General features: G+C 39.7%; 1 protein-coding gene across 5 annotated transcripts in view; it reads right to left on the bottom strand.

The window, feature by feature from the left end:
- LOC126164718 (tight junction protein ZO-1) overlaps nt 1-24,418 on the bottom strand; it is a 736,986-nt gene that overhangs the window by 170,947 nt on the left and 541,621 nt on the right. For all 5 annotated transcript variants that reach the window (XM_049920263.1, XM_049920266.1, XM_049920267.1 and 2 more), the window contains exon 12: nt 8,812-9,034. In XM_049920263.1, coding sequence (XP_049776220.1) covers nt 8,812-9,034 — 223 coding nt within the window. The remainder of the gene's footprint in view (nt 1-8,811; nt 9,035-24,418) is intronic.

The raw sequence follows: 24,418 nt of genomic DNA, 5'->3' as shown, positions 1-24,418 counted from the left end.
TACAGCAGAAGTTTTCACTATACAGACAGTATACAGCAGTGAGTAGTTGAATTTACTCAACTCTTTGTTTGTAATTAAATTCGTCAAATATTTTTATAGCACAGTTTTTGATTAGATAGAAAGTGATCCATGTGGCATGCTTAACTATACCAATAACAAATAGAGATTCAACATAAAGTGTAATTACAGCCTTTCAGTTACTCTTTCGCTATTGTTCGCTATTGTTCTGCTACATCAATACTTGCTCATTAGCTGTTTCTGCAATTGATGCATTAAATATCTTTGTAAACTGTCAAACCCTTTCAGGCCACTTCCCATGAAACAGAAAGGAATCAGAAAGTGCACTTTATAACAACTCCTGAACTTCATTAGCTTGCAATAAATATAAATTTGACCACAATGATAAGCTAACCAGTTAATTTTGGAGTCCTATACAGAGCAGTAGTGAGGTGAGGTGATCTCGGGCCTCTGGAAAAACTGCCAAAGCTGGACCCCCACTCCCACTCCTGTGAAACTACCTTCCTGCAATTTTTACTTCAGACATCTAGCAAATTTTATTATGTTGTTAGTAGGTTTAATAAAAAATAAGCACTATTGAAAAATGTTACTTAAATGTAATTACTGCACACAACAAATTAAATGTGTCATTTTAGTAAATAAATTATAAGTTGTATAAACTTCTAAAAAAACTGAAAGTAAAACAAAAGCTATACATTTTTGTTTGTGGCAGCTGCTGTACATTGGTTTTAGTATGATGCATAACAAAAAATAGTTTTTATGTGTTTCTCATAAATTATTAATAGTCCATAAATGATTAACTGAAAATAAAATACAAAGGACTATTGTTATTGAGGAAATATTCCTTTGCAGGAACTGTGTTTTTACTGTTGTTTTACTTCGCTTTTCCTCACTATGAGTCAAGCAAACTCACCAATTATGTCATGTTTAATAGCTCAAGCAAGGCAGCCAATGACAACACGCAGAGCACATGTTTATCTGGAGGACCAAATAAACCTTCCAACTTTTCACGTCTGCTTCCTTCACAGTCACATCTCATTTCCTTCTTCAATTTGCAAAAATAGGAATATGTCAGATACCTTCAGTCAAATAATATACCTGTTTCAGCAACTGTTCTTCAACCTTTGAGACATCACAATATTGTAACGAAATAGCAGCGAGAACTCAACTGCCGAACACGTGCGAGCTATATAAGTAAGCGGCTGGGTGAACTGAGCACACTGTTGCCACATGAACTATGTTAGCAATAGTTTGGTAGAAGTCATTTCTCTAAGACGATACTAGAATGACATGATGTTGGACAAATGACACTGTGACAACAGTGTGCGGTTACAGCAACAGGCTGAGGGAAAGGCTGCATCTCATCGGCAGAAGACGGCAACAGGAGGAGCAGGAGAGCTCACATACCATTCCTGGTTAATGCTTGAACCTGACTTCTTCTTCTTCTTTTTTATGATCATTTTTTTGCACCCCTCTATGCCTGTGCCCCTGACAGGGACCTAGCTCCAACTTTTTGGTACAGCCATGGTCCTATTAACAGCATTAGATGTTAAAATATTCCATTTTAAACACATTGATGATGTCAAATTTTTGTTGTAGTGTAATTATACTTGTTCCATGTCATCTGAGGGAAATGTTACAATAATGTGTATGAACTTTTGCAACAAATGTGTAGTTTCTTTCTCATTCAAATTTGGGACAATAGGTTTGCTCACAAGCAGAATTCAATGCAGCTCATTTGCTGCTGTGAAAACTTTCTCATTGGACTTGGCACCTCCAGGCTCAAATACCTAAATTTACTGGCTGATCACTATGGTACTTACTTTATGTCCACAGTACCCATCCAGTTGCATGAATAACAACAGCTATAATTTTATTTACGTAAGTAACTTTCTTCAGATGTCAATAAAAATTAACTGTTGCATGGGGAGCAAGCGAGAGACCTCCATGTGAGCAGTCACTTCTTTCGCCTTTGACTGCATCTTCAAGTGCCTTGATCACTGCTGGTGCTCCCTGGGCAACTAATTGGTCCTTTCCAATTAGGCAAACTCTCGCAGAAGGTGATTTAAAGATAATTCCAACGGCGATTACGAAATTAACAACAATCTGAAACCCTATACAAACGGCACTGTTCAGAGCCAACCTGGAAACGTGCTCAGAATATGTCAACTGAATGTTGAGGGACTGTCCAGAAATAAGGGCGAAATACTATCTAAAATTTTGAGAGAGAATAGGGTGGATGTCTTAGCACTGCAAGAGACTCATACTGAAGATGACAACACTCTGTGGAAGCAAGGGCGCACCCCAGGCTATAAATTAGTGTCCCGAATTAACCACCCTCAATATGGAGTTGCCAGCTTTGTCCGCAACAACTTAAAGGGTGTCTCAGTTATTCTTGAGGAGAAATCAGACAAAGAAAACATGATGGTAGTGGTGATTCAGATCGGAAATATAAAAACAGCAAATATCTACAAACCACTGAATAGCACTTGGCACAAACAACTCCCAGTGCTAGAACATCCTGCAACATATGTAGGCGATTTTAACAGTCATAGTTATGGGTGGGGCTATGCTGAAGAGGATGAAAATGGTAGAAGTCTGGCAGAATGGATGGAAGCAAACAACTTAAAGCTCCATTATGATGCAAAGGGAAAAGGCACATTCAGGTCTGGAAGATGCGGTACAGAGAGCACACTTGACCTCTGCCTGTCAACTATGGATCCTTCGGAGAGTAGTAGCGGAACTATCATCAGAAAGGTCCTACATGACTTTCCCAGAAGCCAACATCGCCCCATTCTCATCTCCTACGGGCTACACATTCCCCCAGTGTGATCTGCTCCTGTATCTCGCTGGAATTTTCAAAAAGCAGATTGGGATCAATTTTCTAAATTGCTGGACGAGTCAATAACACAGGCCCCTGCACTTCCAAAATCATACTCAATGTTTTTAAACATCGTGATATCTACTGCCAAAAAGAGCATACTCAGAGGATGCCAGAAAGAATACATTCCTGGCTGGAATAAAGAGATCAACCAGCTGTTTAACCAATTCAAGGAAAGTGGAGACCAAGAAACAGCTATGAACCTTATGAATTCCTTGAATGAACAAAGGAGAAAAAAATAGCATAAAGAAACAAGGGACCTCGATTTCACACACTCCAGCAGGAAAGCATGGATGCTGATTCACAAACTTGGAGAAGACCCTTCCCACAGCAAAGAAAACTCAACGTTCTCATGTGACTCAATCACATCACTTAGTGAGAGTTTCCAAGGTCTCAACAGATAAAGCAAATCTTTGGCAAGTAAAGAGAGAGCTTACGCAAGTCAAGAAATCTCTGCAACATAACCCAGAATTCTCTTCTCCATTTACAATCACTGAACTGGAGACAGGCCTTAGCATACGAAATGTAGAAAAGCTGCAGGTGCAGATGGGCTTTACCCTGAATATTTGGTGCACAGTGGACCGGTAACGCGAAATTGGCTAGTTTGCCTTTTTAACGAAATTCTTCGTACAGCAACATTACCCAAAAAATTTAAAAGAGCAAAAATTATCGCTATCAAAAAGCCAGGGAAAGAGGGAACAGCTGCAAAACACTTCTACCCAATATCTCTACTTAGCTGTGCTTACAAGCTATTGGAATGAATGATTCTAAGCCGAATCCAAGATCAAATTAATGCTATGATACTACCTGAACAAGCTGGATTCAGACCTTATAGAAGCTGCTGTAAACAAGTACTTTCCTTGACTACTCACATAGAATCTGGATAACAAAAGAAACTTAAAACTGGAGTTGTGTTCATTGACCTGTCAGCAGCTTATGACACAGTGTGGCGTGAGGGCAATACCTTGCAAAACTCTAGGTAATCTCTTAAGCAACATGTTAAGCATCAACGAGAAGAGAAAAGCAGATGGCATGTACTCAATAATGGATTACCTCAAGGCCCTGTTCTTGCTCCTCTGTTATTCAACCTCTACACAGCTGACCTGCCGAACTTGTAGACAATCCAACAGTTCCAGTTCCAGGCTTCCACCAACCAAAGAGGTGTAGGTGTAGTTAAACAGATATCGAAGCGAAGAGGGTAGGTGCAAATACAACATGCACAAGTGGGGTTTTTCAAGTGACAGTGGGTGTGATTGTGGTGACACCCAAACAATGAGCCACATTGTGAATGAATGTCCAATCAGACGCTTCCATGGTGCCATTTAGAAGCTCCATTGAGCATCCCACGAGGCACTCAGCTGGATCGAGTCCATCAACATCCGAGTGTAGTCTGAGCCGTTTTAAAACTTGTGTGCTGTATATAATTTCACATGTTCATTTTTTTTATATATATTTCTTTGTTTTACTAAATGTCTATTACTGTAATTGATGCATACGATAATAATAATAAAATATAACTGTTGCATCAGTGGACCTTTTCAGACAGAACTATCCCTTGGGCAGTTATAACAACAGCTAAAATAACAAGAACTTCCAGAATTATTTGTAAAGTTAGCATATAATTGTTTAAGTAGCACAGATGTTTAAATACAATCCAATGAGAGGAATGGCAGTTCTATCATTATGTCTAATTGGAATATGCACTTACCCTCACAAATGGACTGTTGGTATGTAATAAACAATGGCACAAACTGGAGACACTACAGCATATTCACACCTCTTATTAAAAAAATTAAAGGCTTTACATTTTAAAAGGAAAGAAAACTATGTATAATTAGAGTGAAATCATGCAAAGCAATAACATTAAAACTTTTCTAACAATTAAGACATCTGAAATGGAGAAACATCAGCCTGAATCATACACATTGCTCTGAAACAATATAGAGAACAGTCTAATTGTAATATCTCAACACTCCAACAGTACGGAGTCACATTATTGTTTTGGTGGATGCTGAGAAAGCACAGAGTAATCCTATCTGGAAAACAAACAACCCAGCACATACACAATTTAATTAAAAAATACAAGTGACATCCATAAAGGAATGAACACAATTTATAATGGAATTTAACCTGAGAGGAAAACACGGTTATAGTTGCTGACACTGATTACCAAGTTATATGAGACAGAAGTTCAAATGCTCGACTTGTATTCCAGAGGCTGTGGAGTTATTCTCCGTTCAACTGTTCCCTATTTTTTGAGGCTGCCCTAAATCAAACCAGCTGTATGGTCAGGTGGTTTTCTGAAGACACTACTGCTGGTTCCTTCCTCCATCCTACTCCACATGACCTGCAAATTTGTTTCCAGTAACTGTAACTTTTCACTCTCCCTTTGATGATTCACTTCTTAATGTAGGAAATACTCTGTACCCACAGCATGCTAAATACATGTGACTCAATTTATCCAGGAGTTACCAGACAAACTGTGGATATCAGGTGAATATACACTGATATTAATAAAACACATTTAAATTATGCAAAGTACATGCTAGGATTAATATTTTTGTAGTGAATGAAAATTATGCGTCAGCCAGGAACTCGAGCCCAGAACCTGTGCCTTGGCCAGAATATGCACTGCTTTTTCTGCTCATCTCACAGACCGATCCAACATTTCAAGTCACAGCTCGTTTCTGCCCAACTGGTCAGAGTTCCACATAAGATAGGTCTCCTAATCTGCTAATAACTAGCATATTCTCAGAGAAGGGTGAGGGGTCATTGAGAATTCTACATTATTCACCAAATCCCTAGTTTCTTAATACCATCCACTAGCTCTCTACGTATCTCAAGGGAAATTTGCCATTTGGTGATTTCATTAATATTTTCCAGTCTTGAGTGTCAAGGTCTCTCACGGAGCCAAAGGTCTCTCTAATGGGAGTCCATTCCAGCCACACCAAATACTGCTCCTCTGTTTTCCTGGCAGCTAATGTTTAATGTCCCTACATGATTATTGCCTGTGTACAAGTTTGGGCTTTCCCAAGTGATTTGTGTTCAGTGCATGTGTAAGACTAAAATACAATTTATTAGCTTCCGATATTTTTCCGTAATACTCTTCATTTACTTCCTCTTCCCTTTCTACAATGTTGGCTTCAATTCGCATGTATAGAACTTCTATATATTCCTTCTACCTTTTAGCTTCTTCTCTTTGTTTAGCACTGACTTGCTGTCTGAACTCTTGATATTCATGCAGCAGCTGCACTAATCTCTAAAGGTTTTTTAATTTTCCTACAGGCAGCACTTATCCTTCCCTTACTTATACTTTGCCACAGCCTTGCATTTGTCCTCTAGCAATTCCTGCTTCGCCATTTTGCACTTTCTGTGAATCTCATTTTTCAGATGTCAACATTTTCTTTTGCATGCTCCATTTGCCACATTTTTATATTTTCTTCTTCCATCAATTAAACTTAACATCTCACAGTGGAAAATCCAGAAAGGAATATAACAATATTATGAAATGGATAGTAACTACTCACCATACAGCAGAGATGCTGAGTCACAGATCGGCACAACAAAAATACTGCCGGAAAGTGAGCTTTCAGCCAACAAGGTCTTTGTCAAAAATAGAAAACACAAAAACACACACACTCAAGCAAACACAACTTACACACACATGACCACAGTCTCTCTGGCAGCTGAAGTCAGACTCTGGTCTGTCTTCCCAACAGTCTTTTTGTGGTGCCTATCTGAGACTTAACATCTCCGCAATATGCTGAGTAGCAATAATCCTTTTCATGAAATTGTTAAACTCAATATCTTCTGTGTTATACAGGAACTTCTCCTAGGACTTGCATTTTTACCTATGTGATCCTCTGCTGTCATCCTTATTTTATCTCTCAAAGCTCCCCATTCAGCTTCTAATGTATTACTTTTCTCTATTGCTGTCCAATGTTGGTTAATGCTCTTCCTGAAACTCTCAACAACCTCTGATTTTTTTTCAGTTTTTCCAGGTCAAATCTCCATAATTTCATACCTATATGCAATTTCTTCAGTTTTAATCTGTGGTTCACAACCAATAACTTATGGTCAGAGTCCACATAACGACCCTGGTAATGTCTTTCAGTTTACAATATGATTTCAAAATCTTTGCCTTACCACTACATAACTAATCTAAAATCTTCCAGTGTTCCCTGGTCTCTTGCATATATACAATCTTCTTTCATGATTTTTGAACCAAGTGTTAGCAATGATTAAATTATGCTCTGTGCAAAATTCTAACAGGCGACTTCCCTTTTCATTCCTTTCCCACATCATGCTCGCCTACTGTTTGTCCTTCTCTCCCTGTTCCTACTACTGAATTCCAGTCATCCATCACAATTTAATTTTGCTCCTCCTTAAATATCTGAGTAATTTCCTTTATCTCATTATACATTCTTTCAGTCTCTTCTTCATCATCATCTGAGGTGCTAGAAGTCATATAAGCTTCTACCATTGTGGTACATGTCTATCTTAGCTAGGACAATGTGTTCACTATGTGCTCACAGTAGCCTACCTGTATTCCTATTTTTGCAGTCACTATTTGACCTACTCCTCCATTACTGTTATTTGATCTTGTCTTTATAACATATACTCACCTGACCCTAAGTCCTGTTTTTCCTACCACTGTAATTTGCCAATGCCCAGCCTGCCCAACTTCAATCTATCTATTTCCTTTTTTAAAAAATTCTCTGATCTACATGTCCAATTAAGGGATTTAAATTCCACACTCCACCTCACAGAATGCTAATTTCATTTTTCCTGATGACATCATCATCCTAAGTAGTCCCCACCATGGGATCCAAATTGGGATTCCCCCCCCCCCCTCCCCCAGAAAATATTCCCCAAGATGATACCATCATCATTAAGCCATGTAACATGCAGATATTTGAACACAGATGCAAATTATCCAAAGAAAGCCTACCTACAAAGTTTCAAGAACCAGGTTTAAATTACTTTAGAAATATACTACAACACCATACATATTGCTCCCACAAGGATCGGGAGGCCAAGATTACATTAATTACAGCATGCACAGGGGCAATTAAACAGCCATTTTTCCCATGTTCCATAAGTGAATGGAATGGGAAGAAGCCTTAATATTTGGTTCAATGAGATGTACCCTCAAAATATAATGGCCATAGTTTCCCCTCTCTTTCAACCATTCAGGGAACGAACATAGCAAGCCTACGTTGGCTGATAATACAACATGGCAAGGTCAGTCAATTGCCCACACTGTTGCGCCTGCAACTACTGAAAAGGCTGTTGTCCCTCTTCCAGAACCACAGGTTAGACTGCCTCTCCACATATACCCCTCTGTTGTGCTACAAGAAGATCTGTGGTTCATTGGGGACGGGGATCACAAAGTTATTACATACAAATTAGGGCAGACAGGACAAAAACAGGGGAAAGAATTGGTCATATGGTCCCAACAGGAGTGATTTACACAGAGTTATTCTTCAAACAAACAATGTGATAATGAATGAACTAAATAGGTGGAAGGTTCAGGCTACTCCTATAAAAGATACCCTTGAGAAAATTAAACTTCTTGTCCAGCAACAACAACTTCTGATAATTCTAATACGTAATTATGAAAAAATGTAATGATCTTACACAAATAATATACTTACATCATAAATCCTGGCCAACAGTCCTTTCCTTGTGTACACAAGTGACAACAGTATTACACAAACACAGGCAAACAAAAAAAAAAAAAAATGATGAGTACTCACCAGCTAAAAATATCCACCATTGGGCTTACAAAAAGAAACAAAGTGCAAATTAAAAACTTACAGTACATCACTCTACAAACAATACCAGTTATGAGTAGCTGTCAAGTGGGTTACTGACACTGTTATTCCAAGGAGCTACTTCTGGAAACTTACTTGGAAAGACCTGCACGAAGCTCTTTGACGACATGTTTCGATTCTGCTCTAAGGAAGACAACAATTGGATAGAACTGAGCATAATTCAGCCTGTCAACTGCATTAGGTGTGATGTCCAACAGTGCATGTTTTCCTCTGTCCATTATTTCCCTTATGGCACTCAAGCGAATTATTCCTGATGACTTCTGACTCTTTGGGATTTCTTCCAGATTACTGTCCAGCTCTGTGCGAAAGATAATTAATCCAGTGTGATAAGAGTGTTTCAAAATAACTAAAAGTCATATGCAAGACAAATGACATTTAATATAATAACAGTTAACTATTTTTGTATTTCCGCATTATGCATGCTGGGTCCTTGAACGGAATTCTCCAGGTACAACCTAATAGAATCATTGCCCACTTTTTTAAATGACACAAACTAAAAGAAATTAATACATATCTACTTGCAGCTCAACTGTACATTCTTCATTAAACACTATCAGGAACAATGGCACACAAAAATTGTGAGTAGGAACCATTTCTCCTTTGTAGAAAAGGAAGTGAGGAAGAATAGGGCTTATTGTTCCATGGACAATAGATCATTGGAGACGCAGCAAAATCTCAGATTAGGGATGGACATGAAAGAAAAGTGGTCAGATCTTTTTCAAAGGAACCACCCTGCAATTTGAGAGAACCACAGGAAGTGTTAATCTGCAAATGCAGACAGTGTTCTGCAGCACTGCCCTCTTTAATGAAAATCCAGTGTCTGTCTTACCACTGTGCCACCTCACCGAATGTCTGCCTTCTAGATCGCAAGTCATAAGAGTTCATATCCAAGCAGGATTCAATATTGAAGACAATTCTACTCCAGTCAATGAGATTCCAGGCCGGAGACGCTTCTGGAGATGGCTCAGCAACAGTGGGATGCCAACCAGAAGTGGTAGTCTGGGGTGACACTCCCGTTCATAGCAGGACACCCTTGGTTATCATTCAGAAAATATTACACTGTTAACTAATTTAGTTCAGAAAACTATACACACACCTATGTTAAGAAAGGTGATACACAGCTTTTTACACCAGCTTCTATGGATAAAATGTGTTTAGCACATCAGGTGCCAAATTAAAACCATCACACGAATGTCAAAGGAATGTCAAAAATATTTGTCACTGGAGTCTATGGGGTGCCATCAGAATGTGTTTTATGGAGCTCATTATGCATGACAGTAGAGGGTCCCAGAAGCTGAATAGCTGAGGAACTGATTAGTAAGGACCAACTGCTGCCAATTTCCTGTAGTCTTGGCAGATTGCACTCTCTGTGTCGAATGTGGCAATTAAGTGTCTCTAGTAAGCCTTTAAATACAGATTGCCAATAATGAAAGCAGTATTCACAGATCTTAGTGCCACTAAATTTTCTCCTACATTTGTGAGAATATGATCTGCAGTGGCCAACTTCTTGAGTTGTCTAGATTTCATATAGTGGGCATGGTAACAGTATGAATGGTCAGGCTAGAAAATATACTCCACGTTTGCATGCTTGATTGTAAATGCCAGGTGCACTGAGATCCATATCATCTTAGGCTGGTCAGAACAGAGCTACAATTTTCAGTGGTCAGTGAAAGGCAGTTTCAGTGTCTCAAATCCTTAACACACATCATTTTTTCCTTGTAGATCTCTCATCTCAATTTTTCTCATGCATATCTGTCTAGAGGTGTTGAGTTTAGTGAGTGTGCAGGCCATTTTATTTTTTCTGAATGACTGATTAAGTGATCTCCAAGTGTTCAGTTAAGAAGTCATGTAATTATATGTGCGGAATGTGTGGGGCATCTGTCGTGTCGATAACATGTGAATTGCTTTATCCTCAGTGGGGTGTCTTGCAGTATCTATTGCACTATATTTGTTACTCTCTATAGATACTTGTGGTGTACATTAGCATTCCTGTAGATTATTTATCCGTATTGCAGTTCGGTACAGTTTGACTAAATGAAGCTACAGTTACACAGGAACCAATGATGTGATTCTTAAAAAGCCTGCACCGTACGTCGGAAGACTGACGTCACTGTTTTTCCACTTCCCTCGACCAGTGTACATTTCCAGGTGACCGATAGTATGTATTACAAAGAATGATTTGCTCAATTTTTTAAATGATTGTTAGTCTGTAAACAAAATAATTTATCACTGCTTCACTTTGCAGTTTTGTAGACACTATTTGAAGAAGTGTAACCAATTTTGAAAGTTGGTGCCATGAAGAAAAATGTAGAAAGGATAAAATGTATTGGAATCTAGTATTCACACAACATTCCTTCAGACAAACACATGCACACATTTGAGCCGCCTCTTGTTGTTATGTGGCCTGTGTGCTACTAAAATGTGTGTTGCTAAAATGTTTCTCTAATCAGTTATACATTTTCATTGGTGTACTTTATACTTCACAGAGCAGGTGAGCTTTGCACAATCAGAATATATTTCAGTACATAACTAATCTGCTGCTATAACAGTTTGATGAAATCCACCATAAGGAAAATCTGCGACCACTTTTTTGATTGTCATATGTACTGTGAAATTCTGAATAGCTTCACAAACAAGTCATGTGACAGGAGAGCACAGACTAACGAGATTCAAATGCACAGACACGAATTGTAACTGACTTATGAGTTTGCTTATATTCGTTAATGTAAGGCAGTCAGTTGTGTGACTTTATGCCACTGAAGCTCTCTTTGAAGTGTGCCACAGAAAACAAAAAAGTTTGTGGTTCCATTATGTTGGAATGAAGTCAGTGTCACAACTCAGCAGCTGTAAAAGCTAAAAATTATTTGGGTACATCAGCAAATTCACTGCATTGATCACTGGTACAGCTTAACGACATCTCGGTTCGTTACTCAGTTTTGGGTGGCCTCTCTTAGCTGCCCTGCCCTAGGCGTTTTGAAACAAGGAATGTACTGCAGACACTGTCGGGTGATAAAATACATTATTTGTGATTTTATCAGGTGAATAATTTACAGTAGTACCTGTAGCTTCATTTAGTCAAACTGTACCGAACTGCAATACGGATAATTAATCCACAGGAATGCTAATGTACATTACCAAACACAGTACTCTTGATTCTATGGAACTGGTGATCTTTCAATGAGAGTGAATAGAAAACAAAATTGAGAAGTATGGGAAATGTGAAAAGGAAGAAGCTGATTTTTTTATTTAGAAATGAGGTGGCATGCATGATAATGTTTTGGTAAATTTGATTCAGATTTTGATAGTCCAAGAAACATTTAACTGGGTGTTTATAACTAAGGCGCAGCTACTCATAGAGGGCTCTAATTATTGTATGGTATTAAGACTGGATGGATATACTAATGAGTTAGTGAGGAACTGATTTACGCTTAGGAGTGGCAATATATTTCCAATTTACGCCATCAGATGCAAACCTGGTGCTGTGAATGTTAGAAAGACATAGAAATGTTTTGACATTTAATTATTAACCTTCAGTGTAAGCACTGGAGACAGCTACAAGATGTTGCATCTGTAAATTAAAGTGACCAACAGTTGCTTGCAGCAGTTCTGGTTGCCTTTGAGCAATGTGTTCCTGTATACTAGGCCTTCAGATCAGGTAGACACCAAACGTGTCCCTGGTAAACATGTTCTTTTAGTTATCCCCAGAGTCAAAATTTGTATGGATTCAGATCAGATGATCATGGAGGCTGTGAGTGTGGAAAGTCTCTGGAGAGAAGAGGTTTGTGGAAGGTTGCATTCAGCAGATTTTCACTGCACAAGTGACACGGCCTGTTGCCCCATCTTGCACAAAAACAGGAGTTCGTGCTGTTCCGAAGCAGGAATCTCACGCTGTACGAGGAGGTCTCAATTATGTGCACGTCACTACACCTGACAGGTCCTTTCAGAAGAGACCAAAGGAAAAGATGCTCAGGAATACATACCGCACTGTCACAGACTAATACATACCACACCATCGCAGACGTCGAGTTCAGCGGTTCTCGGTGCACGATGTGCCTCGTCACTCAATAGAATATTGCCTAATCACATGTCATCAACTCCGATCTGTGCCAGAAACCAAAGAGCAGATTGAGAATGTTGGAGCAAATCAATGAAATCAAATGTTGTGCACTGTCTGGTTCTTGTATAGGTGCTGCTGTAAAATAGACCACAAAACTTTCCATACTGTTGACAGTGGGATGGATAGTTCTCGTGACACTGCATGAGTATTAGCACTGTCCAGGGCACTCACAACAGAGACCTTGTCAATAACCTCCACTGAGACTGGGATAGAATGCATTTCTCTTTCAGGCACCATACCATGCTCACCCACGTTTTTGAATTTCATTATCACCTTCTTTAAACCACTGAACCATTTAATGTTATCAGGTCTCACCTCAGACCTTCCAGATGATGACACTACCCTAATGCAACACTGTAATTGCTGCCCTTCACCTAAACCAGTTTTGCTAACAGCGCACGATAACTCTTCTCGATAGTTGTATTGTTCAATCTCATTAGGGCTTGTCAAAGGACAGCGTGGATGGTGGATGTCATACCGTCATTCAAATGCTGTACAGCACCAGATTTGCACCTGGTGGTCAATATGGGAATTAATTTTTTTCTGCATAAATGGGTTCCACATTAACGCATTTGCATGTCTACCAAGTTTTGATGCTGTATGATAATGACAGCCAATATTGGACCTCTGTGAGGAGCTATGCTTTAATTACGACCATCTAGTACATTAATATTAAAGAGGAGGGTACTGTTCAGAATGTCAATGAAAGTAAGGAAGAATTATAATGAAACAAGGAAGAAATTTATTAAGCAAAAGCATATCTAATTACTCATGCTTGAAATTCACAGTAGATATTTTACTTTTCTCTGATAGCATAGTTCTTTGTTGTATACCATCTCTTTTCAGTTTTTATCATTTATTTATTTTCTTATTAAAAAGAAGTGTTGCAATAGTCATCTCATCTTTCTACAGTTATGTCAATTTCTTGCATTGCTGTTACATTCATAAACTTCAACTGAAACTCTCAGTCAGTAATTAATTTGTTCTCTCTTTGAATTATGTTCATTGTTTACCTCTTATACTAATTTTTGGTAATGATCGTAAAACTTAATGGCTTTTTTTTGTTTTAAGACAAGAACTTGTCCCCGTAAATTAGAGCCAGTTGCCTACTTTTTTGGTTTAATGTGCCTATTTTGTGTTCCATCTACTTCTTTTGTAAATTATTCATTGTTTATCTCTTATAATCTCTATTTGAAGGCTTGGATTTGTACTTTTTTGGTAGTCGTCACTTCCTTGAGCCTTCCTTGAGGTGAAATGTACTCAAACAGCAAAGCCATAACCACTTTTAACCAGTAACTAGTCAATATCATGTTGTTTAAATAGCTGTTCCTTCAATAATGCACTTGAATAACTATTTTTCAGTGCACAAGGATACTTGAATGTACTAATGAGCAATGTCTAATTCACAGCAAACACACAAACTCACAGTAATTGCAGAGACTTATTAAAGATCCCGACAGAGACTAGTGATTAGTCGAAAATGGAGTTCTGTTTAGTCACAGTATTTTACTACAGTGACTGAACTTCATCAGTTCTTGCAAATGTGGTGTTCACCAAGTTTGAAATATTAATAAAATTCTTTCACAAAGAATGTCTGCTGTAATTTTCTAAATTTATTCCCTAATGCAATTTCTGACTAATAACATAGATTCATTCACAAGAAAATGAAGCATTTACTCAATGAGTGTTGGTCAGAGAAGTGGTTACCTGCTTCACAGTGCTTCTGTAACCACTGTACAGTGTCGTATACATTACACTGCAGGTGTCATTTTCAGTAAGTCTCCAACAGAAATGAAAAATGCAAATTATAAGACTCAGATTTTTGTATCTAAGTTGAAGGACTTCTTATTGGATTGGTGCACTTTTCTTAAGGTCAGTTCACTCTGCATGTCAACAGATTGTCACAGAATGGAAGGAAATGTCTCCATCAATGGTTATACATTGATATTAGACAGAGTGTTACAGCACTTAGTGTAGTATCTAATGGTGGAAGAGAAGTAGTGAAGGATCATATACCTTACAAAAGGTCAAAATATAGTATCAGCATTAAGAAAATAACAATGATAGTAGAATTTATTAATGATGAAAGCAAAATTCTTAACAGATGTTCTCAACAAATGTCATACGGTAAATTTACGACACTGCTGAGAACTAAAATAAGTTATTCATTCAGTCATATTGTGGGCCAGTTCTTGATTTGAATTAATTTTGCAAAACCAGCCTAGCACTGATGATTGGTGTTGTAATGATTCCAGATGAAATACAGCACACAGTATGTCTGTCCAGAATTGCTTCCTAGCATGCAGCAACTCTCAAGGACAACATTCTGAGCACTCGATAAGACAAAGTCGTAAAAAGAAAAAAACCGTACCCAACTTATATGACTGCTTGAATTTGTTTTTGTTGTAAATGTTAAAAATTACTTGCAGAGACCAGTCTGCTATCACCCTTCAGATAGATTTACTCAGGCTGGTTATATTCTGCATGGCCTGCCTCAGCTGTCTTACCTACCCACTGATACACATTGTTCAATAAAATATCCAGGTTTCATAATTTATATGTTTTATACTTACAATTTACATGTTTTCTTCTTAAAATATATTAGGGTACCTTTTATTAACTTTGAGCAAAATTTAATTCCACACGCAATTCATTTTTTGAGTGACATTTGATTACAACCTGCACACCTTTCATACCCTCTCAGTTGGGACATATATTTGATGCTAACATTCTGTTATAAATCAAAGATGTTCAGTTTGCAGACACAAAACACTTTGATAATTTGCTCAATAGAATGAAATACCTACCAACTGACAAAGAAAATTTTAAATATAATCTGAAATCTTTACTTTTAGACATCTCTTACAAGGGAGCAGTCCAATCCAAAATGTCAAAACATACCCTGAAATTTTTTATACTTGAAGAATACACCAAAAGAACACAATGCCAAAATTTTCACTACTAAGACACACTGCAAGTATTCAAAAATATGTTGAACATTGTCAAATTCGTACTTCACCAGGTGACTGGAGAAATGTAGCAGACAGCGCATGTGCAACGTGGCAGTCACATAACCTTGATTAATGGCACATTGGTAAACAGATAACACAGCATGAAATAATCATAATTTGCAAAACGAATTTTAGTTTCCATTGATAGTTTGACTGGCACAGTTGTTCACAGTTACAATTTGCTCAAATCTGCAACTCATGTAACATCCATAATAACCAGCAGTTGCTTTTGCGATATCAGTATGTGCAAACAATGGAGGCAAAACTGAAGTAACTGTGCTTTCTTTGTGTTGCTTGCTAATAGCATATGTCTCTGTGAAGGATCCAAAGATTTACACTAACGTGGTAACCAATAAATGTTTTGAACCTTACAAAGATAAAATAAAAAGAATGTGGTATGTACTTGAAGTCATCTACTTTTCCTGAAGACCTACATATGGTTTATTTATTAGTTAATTTCTTGGAGTTTCATTCAAATGGTACTGACATTTCATTAGAAATTGTGAACACATTAAATGAAAGAGGAAGTAACTCTGTAAGTTCCACGAATTGTGGTTCAAATGGTGATTGTTGTGCTAATTAACGCCCAGAGCAAAAATATAGTATCTTCTTAGCCCAAAGAAAACATGAAGAGTAATATCTTTCAATGAGAGAGAAAAGCTGTAAAAGTTTTGGTTCAATAAAAGAGGGAGAAAATGCTTGAAGTTAAGTTGCCTTCAAAGCCCATATCATGTTGTAAGACCAGAACATGAACTGTATAAATGGAAGAGAGATTTATGTGCAGAAATATGCGCCAAAATGAAACTTGCAAAAGTGTGAAAGAAAAACTATTTGAAAGATTTAGAACTGCTCATGAGAGGCAGTGTACCATTACCGAGAGAAATCTACGGTCTAGGCACCCATAAGTGAAGTGTGATGAACATTAATCATTTCCAGGCTTCTCTGACCTGGTTAAATAGATTTGCAAAGTTATATAGAAAAGGAAATTACAAAATTCAAAATTTACTTCAAGTAAATGTGTAGAGGACTACAGACAAACTCTTACCTTCTTGTTGTCCCCTAAAATGTTGTGCATAAAGCAAAACAGAGTTCCCTCTGCAGTCAATAAACATTACGACACACAGCAACTCTAGTGTCTCGGCCAGCTGCACTAGGTTTCTCAGTTGAGGAGCAATGGTGCAAACAGCCCTATCACGGTGGTCCCACAGATTCTCGGTAAGGTTAAACTCTGGACAGTTTTGTAGCCAAATTCATCCTGATGCCTTTGAACCTCAGATGTACACTGCAAGCTGTGTGACATACTGCATTTTCCTGCTAGTAGATGCTGTCATGCCAAGGGACAGGATTCCTAAGGATAGATGCATACTTGTGTGATCTACTGTGCCTTGCAGAATGACAAAATCACCCAGGGAATGCCACAGAAACATCTCCCAGACCATAACGCTACTTCCTGCAGCCTGTAACCTCACGACAGTCGTTGCAGCGTGTTTGCTGTCGGACACTTGGTGTTGCTACACCAGTGGCCATTTGCCACCTGAAAAGACCACTGTTGCTACTCTGTGCATGTCCAGTTGTGGTACTGGCATGCAAATTCCAGCTTACATCACCAATGAACAGCACTTACCGTGGGCTACCGTGTACACTGGACAGTTTCCAGAATGAGATTTTCACTCTGCAGCGGAGTGTACGCCGATATGAAACTTCCTGGCAGATTGAAACTGTGTGCCGGACCAAGACTCGAACTTGGGACCTCTGCCTTTCGTGGGCAAGTGCTCTACCAACTGAGCTACCCGAGCACAACTCGGCCCCGTCCTCACAGGTTTACTTCCGCCAGTATCTCGTCTTCTACTTTCCAAATTTCACAGAAGCTCTCCTGCAAACCTTGCAGAACTGGAAAGTAGGAGACGAGGTACTGGCGGAAGTAAAGCTGTGAGAACGGGGCGTGAGTCGAGCTCGGGTAGCTCAGATGGTAGAGCACTTGCCCACGAAAGGCAAAAGTCCCGAGTTTGAGTCTCAGTCCGGCACACAGTTTTAATCTGCCAGGAAGTTTCATATCAGCGCACATTCCGCTGCAGAGTGAATATCTCATTCTGGAAACATGCCCCAGGCTGTGGCTAAGCCATGTCTCTGCAATATCCTTTCTTCTGGGAGTGCTAGTTCTGCAAGGTTCGCAGGAGAGCTTCTGTGAAGTTTGGAAAGTCGGAGACGAGGTACTGGCGGAAGCTGTGAGGACAGGGTGTGAGTCGTGCTTGGGTAGCTCAGATGGTAGAGCACTTGCCCACGAAAGGCAAAGGTCCCGAGTTCGAGTCTCAGTCCGGCACACAGTTTTAATCTGCCAGGAAGTTTACACATAACAGTCTTGGCAGAGACACTGTTGGTAGTCCTTTGGTTCATCTGGGAGGTCACTGGACAACAGTTGCCCATTTATTTGCCTGTCCATATCTCCACAGCTGTCGTTCACCGCTGTCATCTAGGGCCCATGGTGAACTACAGTTGCCTTGGTGCCATTTTGCCATGTACGGTATGTTTTAACCACAGCAGCACACGAACAGTTTACAAACGTACCCATTTTGAAAGTCTTCCACCCTTGGCCCGAAAGCCAATGATGATGCCATTTCCGACATCAGATCGATCATTCCATTTCCACAGAACAACAATGACTGCATTGCTTTTCACATCCCCCCTAATACGCTTTATATACCCTCCACTCTAGTACTGCCACCCGCTGTCTGTGAGTGGTTATTGCGCCTTGACCTTGAACACAGGTGGTGGTCACATTAATACACTGGACCAGGCCTTCAGGAACTTCACGGCAAATTAAGGCAAGAAAACAAAAAAGACTGCTTAGCTACAAAAACGTTGTAATCGATGCAGCAGAATCTGGAGAAATGGGAGAGAATAATTTTCAGTACTATGTACGAAATGTGTTCTTATTAGTTGCAGAATATAATTCACTGCTTTTGTAGGACTCTTTGTCAGGACATAATGATACCTCTGTCTTTAGGAGGACAACGAAGAGACTGTTATAATCTAATGTGCATTCCACCCGAAACTAACAGTGTCATTTAGCCCCTCAATAAAGGCATTTTTCAACAGTGTAAATCATTTTTCAAAAAATTGTCAAACAATATAATTTCTGATAGCTCTTTGTCATTTCACGTTTATCAATGTAACACTATTACTAGATTACAGTCATTTGCTGTCGTCAGTTTGCATCATCATGTTTTACGAATTTGATCAACTATGTCTGATATGCAGCACAACATGTGGAACAATGGCTATGACCATTTCTTACTCCATTCTAGCTCTGTCTAAATAAAGCTAGTAATTACTGTGAGGTGCCCGAATGCATTTATCTTTCTTTTATCAGGTGTGCCTTGGGTAAGGAAAATGTTTGCTTTTTGTCATCCAATACACACTTCACATTTCTGTGATGATTATAAGCAATAAACAAGGAACAGTCTCATTGACAGTAAAATGTACATAACTGAAAGTTTCTCATAAGATCTGTGTGACAGAAATTTTTATAAAATACTGATTTTGTTTCCTGTCCCAGTCACTTGCATAAAAATTACATCTGCGACAGTTCAGCTCTCAATATGAAATTCAAATTATTAAAAAAAATTAATAATTTCAGTCATTTTACAAATAAGTGCTTAAAATTCATTTGTGTGCACTTTGAACTTCGCACATGTGGTGCTATGTTCTCTTGTCACAGCTTTGTCTGCTTACTCGGCAGATCTTGCAGTATGGAGGAAGGTCTGCACAAACTTCTGTTATAACTGGTTCTTCATGCAGAAAAACTAAGTAACTCCCTCCCTCCCCATGCACGTTAGCAGTTAAAACCTTTGCTGTTAAATTTGTCTTTCACTTTTAATACAAGTAGTGACAAAGACAAATATCTTCACCTTTATTACATTTAAACCACTGTGCTACTTAGTAATGCACACACAGACACAAACAAATCATATATATATAAGGGCGCTATACTGACTTGTTCCATGTCTTTTCAATAAAATTTGGACAAATGATGCACAGAACAAGGAACTAACCATCACACCACAGTAGCAACTGCAGTGTCATTAGCAAAGTGCTTTCTGTAATTCACTGTAATGTGTTTCAGACAGTAAACAAGTATGTGGCCCACCATAGAGACTGTCTGTGCTTCCTACTTCGAGATGCAGTTTCACTTTCAGTTTTGTGGAATATTTATTGCTCCTCAATATCAGTAGGTACTCTGTATGAAGCTGACATAGAGATCCCGTTTCCCTTGTTTGTAGTGCTAGACATGGGAGGTCGGCATTTATCCTCCGACCCTCACATTACTCACATGAACAGAGCTTCCTTCTTCCAATCTTCAAGGATCCTTTTCATAATAGTAGACAACATGTTGAAAGAACTCATCCATCTCTGTATATTCAGAATTTTAGTCAAATTGCTCAAGTAAAAATGATATCTACATGCATTCATCTAGCACTAACACTTTCAAATAACAACATATCACTGATGTGGTTGCAAGAGGATGCACTGTAAAGATATTACGGGGAACATTTTGTGATCTATCCAAAGCAGTGGATGTGTAAGTTCTTATATTATTTTGGAAAGTTAAATTCTATGGAAACAATAACATAAAAAGTGTATGGTATCTCCAACATCTAATTTAATGTGTAACCAATTATAAAGTTGGTTGATCTGGGGGAGGGGATCTAACAGAGAGGTCATCGGTACCATCGAATTAGGAGAGGATGGGGAAGGAAGTTCGCCGTGCCCTTTCAAAGGAACCATCCCGACATTTGCCTGAACCAATTTAGGAAAATAATGGAAAACCTAAATCAGGATGGCCAGATGCAGGTTTGAGCCGTCAACCTCCCAAATGCAAGTCCGGTGTGCTAACCATTGTGGCATCTGGCTCAGTTAAATAAAAAAAAATTGTTTTCTGGGTTACTTTCAAACTTGAAAAGTTCAGAATTATAATGATGGACAGAGTGAAGTTCACAGTTTGTTATTAGAAAACTAAAAATAGATATCTCAAAATTTTAAGACAAAAATAATGAGTCATTATTGGAGACTTACATGGTGTATCTTCCAGAGGGTAGTTCAAACACCTCAGAAAAGTGGACAAAAGTATCATACAAAAAAAGTAGGCAAAATGTGAAAAAATGGAAATATAGTGAATGATAATTATCGTCAAGTACTTTCTAGTATGGATTGTGGGAAAGCAGTGAACAGATGGTAAGAGTGCAAAAGGCACAATGGTATTGTTATCTATTATAACTGGAATGGTTAACTTGAAGGGGAGGGGGGGGGGGGGGCAAGACTGCCCTTCCTGTTGCTACCCCATTACCCCGCAGGAGAGAATACGTGTACTCCAACTGCCTATGTGTATTGTTATCCACATGAAAGTGCGCGAACATTTTCAACATGTCTGGGCAACTGCCTAAAAACCACATGCAGGCTGGTTGGAACACATGCCCTCGTCATCATGCCAACAGGCAGATTTGATCTGGGATCAGGAAACTGTCCAAAAAATAATAAACACTATGTGAATGTGTAAATTAATGATTTACCAAATCACAATATCCCAATACTCGATGTGATTATGTGGAAACACTTGACTCTGCATTATAACTGCTTTACAGCCAATTAACTTGTTTGTAATCCTAACAAAACCCAATAACTTATGTTAGGTGTTCCTTAGAATATGTAAAATAAATGTATCAAACAATGGAAAATCCAGGATGGAATGTAACAATACCAGAGAAGGAAAGTTGCTACTCACCATATAGCAGAGATGCTGAGTCATGATAGGCACAACAAAAAGATTCACACAATTATAGCTTCGGCCATTAAGTCCTTTGTCAGCAGTAGACACACATACACACATGCACACACACACACTCATGCAAACACAACTTGCATACACATCTGCAGTCTCAGAGAACAGAAACTACACTGCGAACAGCAGCACCAGTGCATGATGGGAGTGGCGATTGGGTGGGGGTAAGGAGGAGGCTGGGGCGGGGAGGGGGAGGGGTAGTATGGTGGGACTGGTGGACAGTGAAGTGTTGCAGTTTATACAGAGGGCAGGAGAGAAGGTGCAGAAGGGGGAGGGGGTAAGTAGAGCAGAAAGCAGAGAAATAAAAAGAAATTAAAAGACTGGGTGTTGCGGTGAAATGATGGCAGTGTAGTGCTGGAATGGGAACAGGGAGGGGTGTGGATGGGTGAGGACAGTGACTAACAAAGGTTGAGGCCAGAAGTGTTACGGGAATGTAGGATGTATTGCAGGGAAAGTTCCCACCTGCACAATTCAGAAAAGCTGGTGTTGGTGGAAAGGATCCATATGGCACAGGCTGTGAAGCAGTCATTGAGATGAGGGATATCATGTTTGGCAGTGTGTTCAGCAACAGGGTGGCCCATTTGTTTTTTGGCCACAGTTTGTCGGTGGCCGTTCATGCAGACAGGCAGCTCGTTGGTTGTCATGCCTACATAGAATGCAGCACAGTGGTTGCATCTTAGCTTGTAAATCATGACTGGTTTCACAGGTAGCCCTGCCTTTGATGGGAGAGGTGATATTAGTGACCATACTGGAGTAGGTGCTGGTAGGAGGATGTATGGGACAGGTCTTGCATCTAGGTCTATTACAGGGGAATGAGCCGTGAGGTACAGGATTGGGAGCAGGGGTTGCATAAGGATGGACGAGTATATTGTGTAGGTTCAGTGGACGGCAGAATACCACGGTAGGAGGGGTGGGAAGGATAGTGGGTAGGACATTTCTCATTTCAGGGCATGACAAGAGGTAATCGAAACCCTCGCGGAGAATGTAATTCAGTTGCTCCAGTCCCGGATGGTACTGAGTTACGAGGGGAATACTCCTCTGTGGCTGGACTGTAGGACTTTGGGAGGTGGTGGGAGACTGGAAAGATAAGGCACGGGAGATTTGTTTTTGTACAAGGATGTACAAAGTGAGTTTTCGCCTTCCACTATCATCATCTTCCTCAGACTTCACCTCTTTCCTCCCCCCCCCCCCCCCCCACTTGTGCAACCATTTAGTCCTTTTCGTACTTTTAGCACGTATTTGGGTGTATGGGTGTATTTTTGCATAATTCTTCGGATGTAATTCTACTTTCTTACGTAATTTTTCACATTGTTTGCACCACCATGGATCCTTGTTCCTTCCATCTGTGTCAATAAAGAAAAGTTTCCTGATCCCTAGCCAGATCCCAGTCCCACATACTGTTCCTGCATTGATGCTTGACTCATGAAATCCCCCCAAATGGCCTTACCATCAAATTACCAATCTCTGGTTGCCACCCCTCCTTCCAAAATGACCTCCACCTGTTCAGATTCTGCCAATCCTTAGCCCTCACCAACATAGTCCTGCAAAACCATATCAACCAAGCCGAATTCTCCTTGCAGTACCTTCTCTCCATCCGCAAAAATCTCCTGCTATGTAATCCCAAATTCCTGGAACCCATAACACACATTGAAACTCTTGCCCTGCAGGAACTTGAGCAATGTGCAGAATGCCACCTCAAAAAGCTCTCCATCCTACTCACTTCCTATTCCTGCCTCAGAGTACCACTGTCCACCACTTCTACAACAACCTCCAAACCTCCCCCACACCCCCTCACAGCTGACAAACCCTGTCTCGCAGACCTACTACACGAACTCCACCCTCCAAAACTCCCTCCCACCATCACACAGAACTCAAAACCTAAACAGACCCACCACACAGTTATGAACCTTTCCTTCAGAAGTCTTAGTCCCACAGAAATATCAGTCCTTTCCAAAGGCCTCACTTTTCGTTCCACTTCCAAATTCAACCATGCAGGACTAGTCAAAGACCTTCTCTCCTTCTCCTGGTCTCTACAGTGGAAACACTTTTTCACCACCAACCCGGCCAATCAGACTCAATCAAATACTAATATTGAACCTTGCCTAACCCAGTTCACTCCTCCATCCAACCATGATCCACCCCCACTGCCTCCAAACCAACCCCTGTTAACTTTCCGGAATTTCTTAACCTCGAACCTTGCCTCACCGTCATTCCCCAAATCCCTCAACATGCAAACTAACCTTACATCCACAGAAATAACTGCATTCCACCATCTAAAAACTGATCCTGAACTTATAATCCTACCTGCAGACAAAGGGTCCACCACCTTTGTTCTGAACAGCAAGGATTACGTGGCAGAAGGACTCCGTCAGCTCTCAGATACTTCACCTACAAACCATGCCACAGTGACCCCATTCCAGTAATCCAGCAGGATCTCCAGTCACTACTCAAATCCTTAGGCCCATCCCAGAACCTCTCTCCAGAGTCCATCTGTCTACTTACCCCTACCACTCCCCGCACTGCCACCTTCTACATGCTTCCTAAAGTCCATAAACCCAACCACCCAGAACACCCCATTGTGGCCAGTTACTGTGTCCCCACTGAGAGAATCTCTGCTCTCGTAGACCAACACCTTGAACCTATTATCCGGAACCTATTCTCCTATATAAAAAGATACCAACCATTTCCTCGACCGACTCTCCACACTTCCTGTCCCTT

Source organism: Schistocerca cancellata, chromosome 1 (genome assembly GCF_023864275.1).
Source record: "Schistocerca cancellata isolate TAMUIC-IGC-003103 chromosome 1, iqSchCanc2.1, whole genome shotgun sequence".
Classification (NCBI taxonomy): Eukaryota; Metazoa; Arthropoda; class Insecta; order Orthoptera; family Acrididae; genus Schistocerca; species Schistocerca cancellata.
Note: the sequence above shows the minus strand (reverse complement) of the source record. Positions and strands in the feature narration are given on the sequence as shown.